The sequence below is a fragment of the Trachurus japonicus genome, chromosome 12 (genome assembly GCF_045865225.1).
Source record: "Trachurus japonicus isolate A0001 chromosome 12, Traja_1.0".
Lineage (NCBI taxonomy): Eukaryota > Metazoa > Chordata > Actinopteri > Carangiformes > Carangidae > Trachurus > Trachurus japonicus.
Window position 1 is genome coordinate 26,133,190 of NC_140918.1, and position 18,504 is coordinate 26,151,693.

Sequence of the window (18,504 nt, forward strand, 5' to 3'; positions counted from 1 at the left end):
GATTAGAAAGCACAGATTAGTATCAGTGCATTAGACAATGTTAACCACATTAGGTGTAACATAAAGTTGTAATGGTTGGATAGTCAAAGACACAGCTGGATGTAGAGGTGATCGTGTGCACATAGTCTTCGGTCATTTAAAACAAGGCTCAGGTTTAAAAAGTGACAACCAGAGAATCACAGGTAAAGAAGAGAAGATGGGTAAGAGGTTTGTTGGAGTAGAATTAGCGGACGATGTAATGGTGTCGTCAGCATAAAACGTGAATTGAATACACCGATTTGGTAGAGTGATATTTTAACTAATAATGAAATGGTTTCACAATAATGGAAAGAGTTTGGACCGAGTCCAGACCCTTGTGGTTTCCCATCTCATTTTGCAAAGGGCTTTTACATGCACTATGTGTGCATATTTGTATGTTGCCATAACAATGTGATGTTTCCCTTTAAGGTAAACATGAGCCATAGTCTGTGCTTAGACTGCAGACTATATCTGATCATCTACAGTAAGGCAGTGGTTTTTGTCTGAGGCAGCCCCAGCTCCCATTCATCAACAGCAACACATTAGTTCAACTGTTAATACATAACTTTACCACTTTTGCCATCTTTCATCTATTAAAACTATTTATTTATTTACTCTAAGTTAATCAATTAAAATTTTCTATCCTTACAATTCAGTCACGACATGCAGTGTTCAAATTAGCTGAAATTGCTCCTGTACTATTGTGCCATGTGCTCCCCTGCAACTGCAATTTCCTCCTAATTCCATTATGTTTGCAATGGCACCACTGTTGCACTCTTCATGCTGTGTTCATTAAAAACACACTTGTTATTCCAGTTTGTGCAGAGTGGCATTGCATCACAAAAACAGAGCCCTGACAGCTGCATCTCAGGTCACAGTTATTAACTTACCCAACACCGACATCTCCCAAATTTATCGAACAATAGAATGAAAAGAATGATTTCAAGAGAAAAGCAAACTATTCATTTCTATTCATATCCCCTTTCAGCAGATAACAATAACAACAAATTATGTGGTAGAAGTTGAATGAACATCATATTTTCTTAATAGATAAAGTCACATTAAAGAACAACATTTACATTTTTGAATGTGACACAGGTGAAATCACCAGCATGAGTTTTCACATTTTAATAGAAACTCATAATCATCATAACTTCATTTGTTGTTTGTCTTTTCCATCTCCTACAACAGTACACATTCAAAATGGTCTGTACAGTTTTCAAACTTGTCGTCATTGTTGCCTCAGTCTGTAACATGTCCTTCTTCTGTCCAACCTTCAAAAGTATTTATTCTCTTCATTTTTGAGATGAACTGACACTTGACAGTTGAAATGATGAATGCTCAGCGGTGTAGGTTATTTCCAGTTGAGTGACGAACCCATCCTTATACATCTCTGTGTCATTCTCTCATTGTCTTCTTCAGTTTCAAGACCACGGATACAGGTTTTGGCAGGTTTGTTGGGTCATTTGGGGGCTTTCTGCAAACATTTAGATCCTCTGTGTAGCAAATGTGCATGTGTGATGAAAGTAGTGATTGCATCAAGCTGGATCCTAGTCTTTACTCTCAATTGAATTCACGACATGTTGACAAAAAGTAGTTCCATACATCCCTGCTATTGTAAATGTTGTGAGCTTTAAACCCCATAGTGTTTCAGCTGTGTGTGAACTCAGTAGTACAGTAGGTTCAAAAAGCTGAATCCACTTTGGATCCAGTTTGGTTGAAAACTCAAGTCATGGACCTTTGAGACTAACAATTTTTCTCTTATTTAGCAAACAACAGTTGTAAAAGTTGTGTTGTGTTGTGTGATTTTTGTCAAAGGGAGAAAGGTTGTAAACATTTTAAAATGTCAAGGCCAAATTTCTCATAATTTGTTCCTAATCTGTTTTTCCATCATTGTTTGTGTTTCCTGTCATATTATCTTTTCCTCGTGTTGAAGTGTGTTTCCATGCAGGAGTGCTTTTGTGTTCAGCCCAAAACATACTGGCACTGTAGGGGTGCGTGTTCAATTCTGCTTCACACAGCTCTTTTGAGATGCCCAACTATCGACACCCCAGAAGAGCGCAATCTTCTTTCTCACTCCGCTGCTTGGCATATCCAGGCTATACTTGTCAACTGAAAGCATGTCTTCTGTGGTGTTGCAACTGTCACAGGGCAAGGAGAAACTCCAATATTCAGATTCGTCAAACTGCCAGTTCTGAAAGTATAAAGGATTTTTTTTTTAAAAACAGACCTTTCCTGGTGAGTTTGTTTTGGGTGAGGAATCAAATTAATAGAGGAGAAAAATTCTGAATCGAGGCGTCACTCCGAGAGCAGATTGTTAGGATGCTGTGTGGATTTATTGACATGCAGTGTCACAGTTCCTCTTATTTGTCTATATGATGTGTGACAGTGTGTTTTGGACTTGAAAGTTGGAGCCATGGCTCCCTGGTGACTGGTGTTTCCTGCTGCTGCATGTCTCTCTCCCTCTCCTTCTGTCTCATGCATTATCAATACAAGACAACCTCCCTCATATATGAATATGCTGTTCTCTACCTGAAGCTGTGAAGAAATCTGATAAACCTGCCCCTGTACAGTACTTGTGTTGTACTTCTGTGTTTGTGATGACCGATGTGAGTTTTAGACATTTTGGATGATGAGGTCACAAGGGTTCCTTTTAGGGTCAAAGGCCCCATTTGAAGCTTTGATATCCATAAGAAATATCGATGTGTAGTTCTATATCTCCTCCATATCTCCTCTGGCAACTACCATTTGTTAATCGATCAGTTTCTGAGAAATAAAGCTGATATCAGGTAAACACAGGAATTAAATCCTGCGAGGTTGGACTTTTTTTTTTCTTTTTTTCTTTTTAATGGGAACAGGCATATACAATGTATAAACCGACAATACACTGATCAAAAAACAGACAGACAGAAGATAAACAACAGAGCAAACCCAACAACACAACAAAACATGACCAAAACAGGACAGAAAAGTAAAAAACACACACGGGTTGGACTTTGGGTCAGGATAGCTCATCAACTGCTTTGTGACATCACCGAGTCACAAAAGTCCTGACAGCTCAACAGAAGATACAGTCGTTGACTACAGGTTGTGTGCATGTTGTCTGTGGATTTCATGTTACTAGTATAGAACCTAGCCCTGGTTGGATGATACAGTATAAGGAAAATCTTTGTTTATTACAAGGTAGAACCTATTTTTATGGTGTTTTACCATCATATATTGCATTAACCAAGATGTGTCTGGACAAAAGAACAGATAGAAAAAATAGACACAACAGTAAAGACGAGATCCAAGTTGTATTAAGCTAGATGTAACCTTGAAGGTAAGCACTGAAGGCAAGGAACTGCATTGTGCCAGTGAAGGTCGTCACAAGCATAGAAGTGCAAATGTGTGTGTGTGTGTGAGTGTGTATGCCATGTGAATGAACCGTTAACAGTAAAAGAGCTGCAGACAGGAGAAAAAGAAGCTGTGATAAGAGTGTGAATGTGTCTGTCTCTGTACTGTCTCATGTTTCCCTTGAACAGAAACATATATTGTTGCTTAGATTAGTTCAGCAAGAACCTCCTAACATATTAATCCACATGCTTTTTCGTATGTTCACATTTTAATCCTGATCTTTAAAATAATGGTATTTCTGTATCCTCTCTTGAACTGCAGGTAGAAACCATTAAGATGTGACTGGGGCTACATATTAGTTGGGGCTTTTTGTCTTTCCTCTCGTTGTAACAATGTTCTCCTCACTCTTTTCAGGTTTAACTTTGAAGATGAAACCCCAACAACAAACTTTGATACCTTCCCAGCAGCCATCCTCACAGTGTTCCAGGTACGGCCCCGCGACACACACCTGCACAGTCATACTTCCATTCACACACACAGACACATAAGGTACACTTCACACTTTCTGAATAAATGAGCGAATATGGACTTTATGGCAAAAGAACGACTGTTATCAGTCATTTTAATTAAAGGAAATGACTAGTCTGTGTACCCTCTGTCCCCTAATGAGCTCGTTGATAATCCTTCAATTAGTCTGTGCTCATAACCCTTCACTCTATAAAGTAATTTAATTCTGCACTCTGTGAGATTTGCAGGGGCTTTACAGCCCACCCGTGTCCCTGGCACCGCTCTGACTCTCCTGTCTTCCTCAGATTCTGACTGGCGAGGACTGGAACGCCGTGATGTACCACGGGATCGAGTCTCAAGGAGGCGTTCGCCGCGGCATGTTCTCCGCTGTCTACTTCATTGTCCTCACACTCTTTGGAAACTGTATCCTCTTTAACATCTTGTAATAAAAACTGTGATGTTCGTGTGAGAGCCAGGAGGAGCTGGTGACAACGTGAAAATGGTTTTAGGATGAAAATGGTTTTAATTCTTTCCAGGCGTGATTAGATGTTCCATTTCTTTTTCTGGTTTGAACTGCGTGATACAACGTCTTTGAACAAATCACTCAAAGTCATCTGTTAAACTTCGCAACTTTTAATGTTTAATTTGTTAAATCCTCAAAACTCAAATCCTCAAAAGACCATAGAGTAGGTGAAATCAAAACAATCTTTTTTTATGGCAGTCTTCCCTTGAGATTGTGGGATGCAACATACACACAAATATAGCTCCACTATCTGTAATTATAAAAGAAAATACATCTCTATCTACATATCTTTGAGTGGAGGAGAAAAGAAGGTTACAGTAGGGCTTAGAAGTTATTTCCTAAGTTAAGAACAACAAAATATACAGTGTATGTATATATATATATATATATATATATTGATATACGTAATTGCTGTCCTAAAAGGAGGAGCCTAGTTCTGACTCCTTTCTTATTCCTTCACACTAGGAGGCTTTGTTTCTAGTATGGTGTTTCTTTACAGGATGTATATTTTCCATCTGTATTTTCTCCTGAGTCCTGTTGTTATTCAGATACCCTCCTGAATGTCTTCTTGGCCATCGCTGTCGATAACCTCGCCAATGCTCAGGAGCTGACTAAGGTGGCCTTAGTCCCATAGTTGAAGACATTAATAACACACAGATATAAATTGTTTCCTTCTCCTTACTTATGCCTTGGCTGTCTTTGGCTACAGGATGAGGAGGAGCAGGAGGAGGCAGCCAATAAGAAGCTGGCCCTGCAGAAGGCTTTGGAGGTGAAGGAAGTCAGCCCCATGTCGGCTGCCAACATCTCGATCGCTGCGTAAGTATCTGAACATCCTCCTCCTCCTCTGACAGCAGCTCTGTTCAGTCACACACTGGAGATACATGTCTTATAGTGTCTTGTTGTCCCTCTGTATGTTCTTCCCTCTTAGTCTGAAATGTCTGTGTTTATATGTACTGTGTTTGATCTGTGTATGTTCTGGACTCCTCATCCGCTGTGAGAGTGCTCCCGTGGTGCTGCCGTGTTTATAACACCCCACGTTTCCCTTCTTCACTAGGAGTGGCAATTAAGGACGCTTCAATCCACAGTTTATGTTACTAGCTTCCACTAGTTGTTTTCTATTTCATTCTTGGCTTGTTTTGCCAGTGTTAGTACTGTACATGTTCTCCAATTTTAGTGGCAAAGTTGCACATTTAAATTGAAGTTTGGAAGCTTTTGTGGAGCCTGAATACAAACTTTCAGCTTTGCAATATGACGTTTAAGTGTTTTACTGAAGGTCATGAGCCTTAAAAAAAAAAAAGCATTTCATTTTTAAGCATTTGTTCTAAGCCTGAACAAGTAAATCATGGGTCCAATGTAATTTCTATAACAAAACACCTCCCAGCTCATTCTCAAGTGTACTTTAATTATTTATTCAGCTTCAACTGCAGACATACATACATACATGCAGTACTTTTTGTAGTTTTTGACCACTAGAAGACCAGTAGGACTATGGAGCAGTGTTTCAAGAGTGGGCTGATGTAGATATAAACAAAGCACAGTTTTACATATGTAAAGGAACGAATTGTTTTTCAATTGCTACATAGCTTAGCATGAACAGACGTTTACTGTACTGTACCAAGAGTTTCAGCTATTGTTGTATTTACAATATGAAGGTTTGCACATGTCCTCAGAGCAATAGAAAATAAATTGTTATGTCTACTGTAAATGCTGCTTTGTAAACAGCCTATAATTCTAACAGTGGCAATGTAGTGATGGCAAAACTTACACACAGCTAAAAAAGATAAATGCAGCACTGACAGGTCAGTATAATACAATCAGCATTTTGGAAAGAAGCATTGACTGTAAATAAACCTGTAAAGGAAAGTCTACGGGGCATCTTTAATTTAAAACCAGTATGGATAGCCCCTTTTAAAATAATATTTCAGAATCAGTAAAAAAATATGACTCTAAATGTGTATCTGCATCCTTTCGATGTCTAAATAAGAGTTCCATTGTACATTTATTTTTGATCCTCTGGCCTTATTTTGAAGGTCGAATAGATGAAAGCTACTATTTGAAAGAGAGAGGAACAGCAGAAGCTTATGAACAAGACACAAGAAAAGCTTAATCTTTACTGTCAGTCGGCCCCATTTTCGCTAATGTGATAATGACGAAGATGTCTTTATGAACGCAGATACCTCCTGTCATGCTAAAACTTCTGACCCGCCCCCTCTTCACCACAAGCCCACGACTGACAGGTCTGGGGTCTTGTGTCAACCAGGAATTAATTGCGCCTCAAAATTCCACCTATTTTTAGAGCTTTGATGAACACTGAAATTATGAGAGTCTGTCAAGAGAAAACTGGTGTGAAAACGGGAGCGTTTCGTCCTTACCAGTGATGATTTCTAGACACATTATGTAACACTGGAGGTTTCAGTGAGCCTGTTTCTTTGATACTCATCTGCTCTGTTAATGTGGAACAAGAGCAATAATGCACACTGGCTCTGCATTTTGCCCACATCAGATGAGTTTCACTGATTGCCTGTTGTGTAACTCTGTATAGCCCTTTATTTTTTTTTGACAAAGTGCTCATCCTTGATTCATGCTGGCTCCTTAATTGCCGCCCTCCTCACTAAGAAAGAGGTCGGTCAGACTGTAGAAATGATCAGCTCTGGTTAGATAAATCTTCAATCCTTCACCCTTTTTCACCATCATTACTGTTATTATGTGATCCTGTACTTTACTTTCAGTGCTCTCTCAATATTTTAATTTGTACCTTGAACAGTGTGGTAACCAGTGAGCGAGATTATAGACCTGCTTTTATTTTAAATGAACTGTTGTATGTGGATTCTGTGTGGTGTTTCAGCGAAGCTCAGAGTTTCATTACAAAACGACTTTTGAGGTCTGAAAAACGTTATTTTTTTTATAATCTAAGTATATTTGATTTTCTATGAAATAGTCCTATTAACATATCATTTCAACTTCAGTCTTCAGTTTGTTTTGGAATGAAACTCCTGAGTGTTTTTTCAGTTTCAGTGTTTTTTATAAGAACAATGTACCAGCTGACGAACACGCTTTTGTTGCTGTTGTGTTATTGAAGTAGTTGCACATATTAGTTCTTTGCTGTAAAAGTGAAGGGGACAGGTGGACACACTGATTAACAGCCTGTCCACCTGTCCCCCTCAGGTTTGTGTCTCATTTTTTCTTTTGTTTTTGTTCTGCATGTACAGTTTTGTAAAGCAAAATCGAGATGCACTCTCTCGCAGGTCGTCCATCAACAGCATTCAGTCACCGTGAGTTATCACTCTCTGTTACAATATTGTCCTCCTTTCCTTTCTTTTCCTCTCCTCTCCTCTCCTCTCCTTTCCTTTCCTTTCTTTTCCTCTCCTTTCCTTTCTTTTCCTTTCCTTTCCTTTCCTTTCCTTTCCTTTCCTTTCCTTTCCTTTCCTTTCCTTTCCTTTCCTTTCCTTTCCTTTCCTTTCCTTTCCTTTTCTATCCTCTGGGCCTCCATAAAACTAAATTACAGTCTGTTATGTCTTCATTGCTGGTTAAAATGTATTATTAAAAATAAACAGAAAAACACACGCATATATAAGTAGCATAAACGCATGCAACACTTAAAGCTGTGGGGTCTGTGTGAGTATAATTGAGTGTAAATTGCTGATGCATTAAACACATTATTTACATCTCCCTCTGGCCCTCACCAACCATTGTGTACTTCGTTGATGGCTGGAGATCTTCAGCGTTGGCGCCTACACCAATTCACCCTGCGCACTGTGCTCTCTGATGTGAATAATTTGTGTAGAAATGTTTAATTTCTCTGAGCGTTGCTATCACCACAGGCAGTTTGGCATTTCCAGTCTGTTAGTTATCGTAGACCCCAGGACATCACTTTAAAAGACAATATGATCTGAGGCCAAAATGAAAGGCAACGGCCAGCTGTGAGTTTACTCTCCTGCCCAGGAATCTGCTGTCTCTGTCGATTAAATTGCAGACGGTGGTTTCTTTAACATCTCACCTCCTTGAGATAACTCAAACTCTATTCTACTAGACATAACTTAAATTTCTCTGACATTGCCCTTGTGTGTTTTTCAGTGTTTGCATGTGCTTTGTTAATATATCACTACGAGAATTCTCCGTCCAGCGCCTCATCACTACCTGTACGTCTGTTGCTCACTTGTCTGTGGACACCTGTCCGTTGTCCTCTGTGTCTTCTGTCTGTCTATGTCCTCTGTCTTTTAGGAGTTATTCTGTCTACTCCTCCCCCGCTCGACGAATCTTGAGGTACAGGTGACCAGTTGGAACAAACTTAACTAACCCATAAAGTCCCATGTAAATGAGTCCATACTGTGTGGAAGCAGAAGCAGTATGCAATGACTTCACACGTTAGGTGGAAATGTGAACACATCAAAGGAGTTTTGATTGTGTTTTGGACTCCTGTAGAAAACCTCATGTTCAAAAAGACCATACTACATATCAAGAATGGTCCATCACCCATAGCATGTTGGTCCTGCCTGTATCATTTACACATGAGCTGGTTCAAACTGATTACATCTGTTTCAGTTTACCTGCATGTCCCATTAGATCCAAGCAGCACATGACAAAACATGACACTCATGAACTTCTGAAGAAGGTAAACATCAGGTGTTTTTGACAGCTGTCAAACTGATGAAGACACATTACACAAGACGTCTGTACTACTATCCACCAGCCTGTGATACAATCTCTTAATGATCAGTCATTTTATTTGGGACAAATAATTTAATTTCTGGGTATAACAGGTATTGTACAGTAGCGGTCCATCACTAGTTTATTTTTCCAGGCCGATATAATAACAATCATTTGGAGCATTGAAAAAAGCAGAAAGCCGATTAATCAGCTGATATCCCACAAAAGAAGCACATTTACGAGTCAGTCACAGTCAGCACGGGTGACACAACACATTTTAATCACAATAACATCTTTTGTCCCTAGCTGTCTCCCATAGAAAATACCATAACAATGCAGTCAGCATTGAAAAAGCTCCGCTCCTGTGATATAGGAGGCAGTTTATTTCGTGTTTAGTTTAGTTGACAAGTGTTAATATCAAGGCCTGTTTAAATACCCGAACCTCCAGTGTGGAGATATGAAGTAAGACGATGTATCCTGACTGTGCTATGGTGGAGGGTGCACAGCTCTCAGCCAATAGGAGCCAATAAGGATAGTTTATAAAATGTCCTGTTGGTGTTGATTCATTTGGTTTTGCTGATTAATTGTTCTTCCTCAACGGTACATACAGTAGTAGTTGATCTGATTAAAACTTCATACTCAACCACATCAGCAGATTTACAAGCCTGTTTTTGTTACATCAGGATCATCACATGAGGTGATTCCTCTGCTGTTTTTGTTGCCTTTCCCCTGAAATTGTATTTTTGGTAACACAGACACATAGCAGCTTTAATTTGAGCCAGCGCATCCTGGTTTTTCACATCCTCTGATGGCAAATCTTAGTTTTCTTCTGACACATTTTGATGGACACTGTAATTGACTGGCACCACATCGATCAATAACATTATCAGTTTGCTAATCAGGGTGGTTATTGGGCATTTTGCTTTATAAAGTTTAATTCCTAGGAGGTTCATCATGTAGAAAGATTTATATCATAATCAGGTCAAGACAATGAGGAGGAGGAATTAATGGAGATGGTATGGAGACAGTAAAATGAATCATAATTTTGTTACTGACGACTGAACTACTTGTCCATACAACACTCAGGCATGGTAAGTGACTGCTTTACCATGGTGGACATTTGTTGAAGCATCCATAGACTGCCTCAAGTCTAGATCTTTCTCAGTTACTTTACCTTACTTGGGGCCTGATGAGTAGATGATTGTGTGGCTATGGATGAAGCTGTTGATGAAATTCACCACACAAAAAACTCATGAAGTCTAGATAAACAAAACCTGCTTCTGTGTCTTTGTGCCTGATGTTTTCTGTGGGTTCGATTCCTGTGTGCAGTAAGGAGCAGCAGCGAACATCAAAAACCATGTCAGTGTGGGAGCAAAGGACCAACCAGCTGAGGAGACACAATATACGGGCGAGCAGCGAGGCCCTTTTCAATGAGCTGGACCCAGAGGAACGCCTCCGCATGTCCTCCGCCCTCCACCTGCATCCCGACATGAAGACTCACCTGGACCGGCCGCTGGTGGTGGAAGCCAGGAACGGAGACAAACCCAGCAGACCTCCTGAGGGAGGACGGGAGGAGGCGGGGGATCCCCGGCAGGACGGGGCGGGAGACAACCTCCACACACACTCCAGGAAGCATCACCGCCACCGAGACAGAAACGGGGACAGCAGAGACGGGGGCGGCGACGGCCGGGGCGGAAGGCACCACATCCATCACAGCAGGAGCAGAGATCACAACGCTGATGGCGCCCAGACAAAAGAGAGGAGGGGGGAGAGGAGCCAGAGTCATGACGGGCAGGGTCACAGACACCACCACCAGGCTGGCTCCCCCGACGAGGAGACCTACGACACGGGAGGAGAGGACAGGGGGCACCGCCATCACCACTCCCATCGTCCACCAAAAGAGGGAAACGGGATGATAGCGAACGGTGCACAGGGAGAGTGCAAGGGGAGGGGGGACAGTAACGGAGAGAGGAAGGGACGCTGCTCTCGTATGGTCAGAGCTCAGTCCACTCTGGACGGAGATGACTATAGGAGGAACAAGAACGGGAGCAGAGGTCAAAGGTGAGGCTGCACGTATTATATTCTTTGTATTCAAGCTGTTTTTGATTTGAACATGGTATTGCTGATGATAACAAGTTTTTTCATATGTAATAACTTTAAAGAAGCTTGGCATTAGACCTGCATATTAAACTACACACACCTTTTTACCTCAAACCTTATACAGTATTTACAGCCGTTTTTTTATTAAAGCTGTAAAACCTTGTGCCATTTCCCCTCAGCAGTGAAATCATATGATCAGTGCTGTGATTTGTACAAATAATGTTCCAAACTATGAAAATAAGATGCAGCTCATTAAAAAAAACAGCAATCTGGGTCAATGAACAAAACACAGTTGCGTATAATATAAATGATGTACTTCCAAAAGTTCTCAGCTCATGGCCTCGTTCTGAATACAAAGTGACGGGATTGAATAAGAAAATAAACAAGCACTTGTTACTGTAGCTAACGTCTGCGTGATCAAACAGGAGACAACCTGTCCTAGTTTCACTGATGAAAGTCTGAGACATGTTGACAGTCACGAGGAACACCTTTTGGGCTGGGATACAAATGCTGTATGAGCATGAATTTAACCTAAGGCAGATGTTATGAAGGATTTATACCTCTGGCAACCAAATTCTCAAATATCAGATTACAGTATGTGCTTGGTTTAAATCATACACGACAATGCAATTAGCAATGAAATTCTTAGTTCTGTCCTAAGAAAGCTATCTTCAATATTTTGAGATGAGGTATGTGTCAGGACCTCAGGACAAACCTACAGAGGATTAATTTACCACCTACCTCTGCTGTTGCCGTCAGCTCTGTGAAGCTTTATAGCTTCATAGTCTTTCAGCTCATAGTTTTAGTTGTTTCCCAGAGCTCTTATCAGCAGTGTTTCCAGACACAGCAACAGCTGAGCAGTAAAAACAAAAGAACACAGACACACCCACTGTACACTATCTACTTCACAGCAGACAGACGCAGTTAGAGACCAGCTGATAGTAAAGCATTTAGCAGCTAAAGAGTCAGATATTCCCCTCAGGAGTTTGGGCCCAGGAACAGAGAGTGGATGCTGGAGTTAAATCCATCAGATGGACAGAAGCACGACACCGAATGAATACTAATGTTGCTCTGTGTCTGCTGGATGAGTAAATAAGCAGCTGTTTGCCGGCCGCTTGGCCCTCTCAGCTAAGAGTCAGTGCTGTGATTGCAGCTTGTTTCAGTTGCTGCGTGTGGATAAAAATCAATCATCGGGGCTTAAAGGTACAACCACATCTCACCTCCGTCTCCAGTTCACTTCTACTGAAGCTCTCCAAATGCAGTTGTGGTGGACTTGAAGTCACGTCAGGTCACCGATGCTCTGTTTTTGAAAATGGAGGAGGTTATTAGTTTTTCATCACCATATAAAGTGCAGCATGATGACACCAGCAGACGACAAACCGCAGCCTGACTCTCGCTGCTGTGATCATTCTGCTCAATATTTATCTGGTCCTCATATTGGAGCCGCAACCCAACATCCTCTCGCAGGAGTGAATGTGGGCAGTTAAATAGAACAGAGGCCTAATATGACTGCACTGATTGGACTAACAACTATATGGGCTGTATATTGTATATTTGTGATTTATGTGTAGTGACAGGTCTGGAATCATCAAGTATCCTATAAAACTGTGTCTGAATGAACCTGAGGTTAGAGACGCTTCATTTTATATCGTCACCGCCTGTTATACATGTCTGTTCATGAGGTCCTGATGTAACCGTGACGTGCTATAACATCATGTAAACACTTTACAGCCCTCAAGGTGCCTGGTGTGCACCTAACTTGGCCGGTGGATTATTGGATTATTTTCTAGACTTTGTGCAACTGTGTGTTTGGATAAAATGGCAGTAAAAGGTGAATTCTGGTTGTTTGCCAGCCACATAAGTTGTGGTCTGTATCCCAGGAGGGCAGACAAACGTCTCTCACATGGAGCTCATTTGGCAGAAAACGCTTGGAGCATCCTGAGAGCAGAGTCTAATGATGCCTGTGATAAGAGCCACATCTCTCTCTCCAGGGAGAGGCAGCCAGATGCTGAAGACAACGGCCTGGCCTCCACTCCTCTGCAGCCGATGCACAGCAGCCTGAGTCTTGGGGAAAAGCAAGAGGACGCCGACAACCAGAAGAACTCCACCAGGGCCAGCCAGGCCGGCCTCAACAGTAACGCCATCCACATCCCTGTCACCATCACCGCCCCACCCGGAGAAACCACCATCATACCCAGTGAGTACAGCACGGCGTGGTCCTTTAATAGAGGAAGTTGGAGAAGGCTGGAGGAAAAGTTTTGACCATTATTGGTTAAATTAAATGATGTTATATGATGTATTATTATTATATTTCCACTAGTCATCAGTTTACAAGAGTTATTGGGTAATTAAAACTAATGAAGAATGACTCATCATCCTTTAGAAACCAGTAAATAAAATGTTGCTGTCAACACTATCGCTGACATCCAAATGGACCGAAATAAATAACGATTGTGTTGTGAAAAACTGAAATGCCATGATAAAAAATATATCAACTAGAACACTAAGCAGTCTATTCTATTATAAGACAGGTTAGATTTAGATTACTTTGTTTCTTAAGTGAATATAGGAACTATTATTTATCATCGGATTAAAGAAAGTCAATACAATTTTAACACTACACCAAATTTGGAAGATGAAAAATATGTTTCCCAAAACCTGCAATCATTTATTCTATCTGTATTATAGCAGCATCCTCCTCAGTATTTATTGTATTTATCCACTGATTGTATTTAAGTTGTTAAATGATTGTTTTTGTACAAAGTTATCACACCTCTCCTGCTTAGACTTGACCCTGCAACCAGCGTCTCACGAGAAATGTAAATACAAATGAATCCAGAAAGCCTGCCTCTTGTCACTAATATTTGTGCCTCTTTGAGCCAAATGAATATATTTATTTTTCCACACCAGTGAACAACATCGACTGTGACAATTTCCGACTCAGTGAGGAGAAGAAAGATCTGGAGGAAGAGGAGGCAGCTAATGGGCCTCGGCAGATCCTCCCCTACAGCTCCATGTTCGTCTTCGGGCAAACAAATCCGTGAGTCACAACTGGGAGGTGGCTGAGAAGAAAGACATGGAATTAAATTGATAGTTTGGGTTGAATTAAGAACAAGAGGAAGTTCATGAAGTCCATTCATTGCTAACAAAGTCTAAAAATAGGCACATAATGAATTGAAAATTGTAGATGATTAAGCCCCAAAATTACCAAAGTAGTTCTGTTGAAAGTAAGGGTCATATGTTATACAACAAATGTGTTGTTTATTTCTGAGACTGAGACCATTTATTTTGGGCTATTTGCAAAAATCTCTGCAAAAAAAACATTGTAGATTTGTATTTAATGACAAGAAGAGAAGGTGACAAATGACAGTCCTGATCTTTTAAAAAGACAAAATGTATATAATCTGAAAATAGCTCATATAATATCTGAGTAGAAGTCTGGACTTTAGTAGAGATGGAGACAGAGCTGGTGCAAGCTGGAACCTCCTGTTCTCCAGACCTGGGCTGAGGGGACCAGGCTGATGGTGACACACGTGTGTTGAAAAGTCTATGAAAACATTCAGTCCCTCACATGGGGCACAAGGTCACACGGAGGTCCAGCAGAAAACTGAACCAGACCACAGTGAGGCATCATTCAGAAAAGGCATGGTGCTGGACAGTCTGTGCAGGTTTTTGGCATCTCAGCGTCTCATTTGCTCCACAGTTCTGCTGCTAGACTTGAGCTACTTGAAACACTTGACAAACCTGAGGTGGTTCATTAGTAATAATAACCCACTTCTGATATGATCTTGGGTCTTGGTTTGTTACCAGACTTTGGTACTTTTGCTACTTATGTATTGACCATCAGAAATTTCATATTCAAGTCTGAGGTACAAGAACATCTTAAGGTCCTGAAGTTAATATATTTTGGGTTCATGCTGTCAAATCCTCCATCACACAGGTAACTGTTATCCTGCCACTCTGGTTTTTGCTTGCTCTCCTTCATACTGTACCAGTGATGTAGTTGTATTGACTGAAGTTGATGTGACTTCACACTGTAGCAAAGTGTAAAGCTGTTGAGAGCTCTTCAAATCTGAAGCCTTGATACTCTCCTGGAAAATAGTGGATTGAGCTCAACATTCTTCATGAGTCACCTTCCAGAAAGTGCAGAGTCTTTTTTTTTTTTTTAGAAACATGCAACATTTTTCATACTTCAGTAATTCTTCATAGCAGTTTACAGGTTGATTGAGTTAAAACACACTGAACCCAGATGACTCTGAGTCACGTGGTGTCACTGAGGCTGATGCATCTCCTCTGCCGTTTATGATTGTACCTTTGTTTTCGACATGGAGGGACATGCGAGTTGTCTGTGGCCTGTTACTGGATGACTTCACCTGAATATATCTAACAAGCTTCCTTTGTGTATGTGTGTTTTCTTTGCGTGTGTGTTTGATCTTGAAGGGTGCGGCGGCTGTGTCACTACGTAGTCAACCTCCGCTACTTTGAAATGTGCATCCTGATGGTCATTACCATGAGCAGCATTGCGCTGGCGGCCGAGGACCCCGTGCAATCCAATGCACCGCGCAACAACGTGAGTCAGACCGGCGTCCAGACTTCATAAATAAACGTCTGGAAGTATACAACGAGCACACTGGTTGCCAGACACACAAGCACACAGATCAGCGTTTGCATGATAATGTGCATGCTCAAATAAGCGCATGAAGATTTTGCACAGAAGCATGTGACATTTTGCCGGCCGAGCTGATTCATTCAGACTGATTGAGAAGTCCTTGTTAACAGGGCTTGACAGTTTGCCCATATTAAAGAAGAAGCAGTAGGAAGCACAAGAAAAAAGCTTTTTAAAATCATTTTTGGTAAAATACTGACACTGTGATGCATGATTTTTAAAAACAAAACTGCACAAAGTGTTTCCACACTCTTTATATTGGTACATGACATGTTGGCTCATGTCGGGGATGAGGAAGTAATATATGCACATAGACACAAGACTTGAGTTTTTGCATTTTGACAGACAAGCACAACTAATTAACATTCAAGTCAGATGCACAGAGGGAATCTGAGGTGATGGTGTGTGTGTGTGTGTGTGTGTGTGTGTGTTGTTTATATATGTGTGTGTGTGTGTGTGTGTGTGTGTGTGTGTGTGTGTGTGTGTGTGTGTGTGTGTGTGTGTGTGTGTTTTCTCGAGTGGGTGCTCAGGCGAAGTGTGCATGTGCAGGGGAGTACAAAGCTGACAGAGTCTGAGACCCCTGACAGGGCAGGGGAACATGTTGTGCATATCTGGTCCATTCATACACACACACACACACACACACACACACACACACACACACACCAAAGTGTCTTAAACTGGAAGCATCTGTCACTGCATCTGTAGATGAGTCATCTCACAGCATATTTTCATGCGCTTTGCTTTTGCAGGTTCTGAAGTATCTGGATTACGTCTTTACTGGAGTCTTTACTTTTGAGATGGTGATTAAGGTGAGAAGACTGGAGGTTCACTTTGATTTGAGCTCTGAAATAAAAACCACAAAATAAAGTTTTGGTATTTTGCAGGTCAAAGAAAATCTTGGAATTGCGGTTGAGATGAAAGCGTTCAAAAATTAACTAACTTTTTTAGACATTTAGGTCAATCAGTTTTGAGTTGCTTCATGTTGAGATGTTTTGAAGTTTAGCTTGACTTTAGCTTAGCATAGACGTCTCATCGCGTTTTGACCCTCACATGTGTGATTATTCAGAAGGCGAGCACACAGCAGACAGCAGCACTGGCTCTGCAGACCTAAAAACCTGCAATAATACCAGACACTTTGGTTGATAATGCGACTGGGTCACAGCAAAAAGATGCTGAATTAAAAAAATCAGAGGCAGATTTACACAGGCAAACAAAAAGGGAAAGGTCATGTAGTAAGAAAGGAAGAAAGAAAGACCCCTCAGTGACAGATAATATGATTTTCTGTATTTTTCTGTTCCACTTTTTTTCTGTGGCTCTAGATGATTGACCTGGGACTGCTCCTCCACCCTGGATCTTATTTCCGTGACCTGTGGAACATTCTGGACTTCATCGTGGTCAGTGGAGCTCTGGTGGCCTTTGCCTGCTCGTAAGTCAATGTTTCCTTTTATTTACATCTTCCCTAATCACAGCAAGGCTCCAAATATATATATCTCACAGACAAGGCAAGAGCAAGATACTGTTGTTATGTATGCGTGTATGTGTGTGTGTGTGTATATATACAGTATTAGCTGCTGTTACCTTCCCTCCACCCTCTATCACACGATCAGGCCAGCAGTCTGCTACTGTGTGTTTCTCTGACAAACACATCTATTGTGTTCATCCAATTACTCCCCATGAATTCTTCTGAAGGCTTTTGCGCAGCCTGGGGTTATTTTGCCGACATGACTATGTCAAATACATCTTTCACTGTTACATAAAGTCCCTGTGCCCCTCCCTGCTCGTGGGCTAATGGGCCATGTTCAGTTTGGCTGACAGGTTTAACGTTCAGGAGAGGAGCAGATGTATGGATATATTTTTAACTGGAAGTCTCTAAGATGGCACATTATTTACACATTGCACATTTTACTGCTGAAATAATTGTATTTGATTATACAGTATGACTGTGCAGTAGTTGAACTGAACCTATGAAGTTTTGTTGTTTTTATATACAACTACTAACACATGACATTTAGAAATGTTGTTAGACAGCACCAGTTTTTGTTAGATCTAATGTACGTATCCTATGTTGTGCGTCTCTGTCAAGGTATTTATTTTGTATATTCATACACAAAGTGCTTATTGTCACAATACAACTTGAGTATCTACATTTATCATACAGTAAAGTGGCAGTAATGTAATTCCAATGGAAGTAGTCCATTAAGAAATCTGTCTGGTACTTTTTATGAGTGAGAACTGGTTCAAATCAACCACTGGTTGATCTGTTTTATTTATCAGAGTAGTGTCAATAACATGACCTGCTGTTCAGGACAGATTTCTAAATTATTAACAAGGTTTTTATAAAATTGAAAGAGTTTCCTACCTTGGAAATAAATGGTATTTTTAGCTCCACATCAAAATGGGAGGTAACTGAGGCGTAAAAGCCTCCATCTTCGGTCCGTGGTAGTCGCGTTTAATGACAACCAGCACCGTCAGTTGTTTGGTGTCTGCCACTGTTTTCACATATCGACATATCGTTCTGAAACGCTGCACTTTGTCTTCTGTGTGTTTTTCTGTGTAACGCCTTGTGTTGCTCTGATTTTCTCTTTGGCCAGCTCTAGACTGATGCTTCTCTTTGTCTTTTTATCTGTTGCTGACTCTGTCTCTCTCGTCTTTCTTTCACCTTTCTCCTCCGTTCGTTGTTTTCTGGCTTGGATATCTTTCAGGA

The 18,504-nt window shown here is 40.9% G+C and overlaps 1 protein-coding gene across 6 annotated transcripts in view; it reads left to right on the forward strand.

Moving 5' to 3' along the window:
- The window catches only part of cacna1bb (calcium channel, voltage-dependent, N type, alpha 1B subunit, b), a 176,879-nt gene that overhangs the window by 110,874 nt on the left and 47,501 nt on the right, over positions 1-18,504 (forward strand). For 5 of the 6 annotated variants that reach the window (XM_085793982.1, XM_085793984.1, XM_085793981.1 and 2 more), the window contains exons 14-24: positions 3,769-3,841; positions 4,167-4,284; positions 4,933-5,000; positions 5,094-5,200; positions 7,594-7,656; positions 10,361-11,092; positions 13,123-13,328; positions 14,042-14,171; positions 15,572-15,701; positions 16,550-16,609; positions 17,120-17,226. In XM_085793982.1, the coding sequence (XP_085650108.1) occupies positions 3,769-3,841; positions 4,167-4,284; positions 4,933-5,000; positions 5,094-5,200; positions 7,594-7,656; positions 10,361-11,092; positions 13,123-13,328; positions 14,042-14,171; positions 15,572-15,701; positions 16,550-16,609; positions 17,120-17,226 (1,794 nt within the window). Of the gene's footprint in view, positions 1-1,440; positions 1,471-3,768; positions 3,842-4,166; positions 4,285-4,932; positions 5,001-5,093; positions 5,201-7,593; positions 7,657-10,360; positions 11,093-13,122; positions 13,329-14,041; positions 14,172-15,571; positions 15,702-16,549; positions 16,610-17,119; positions 17,227-18,504 lie in introns of all 6 variants that reach the window. The other variant, XM_085793986.1, reaches the window with a different exon arrangement.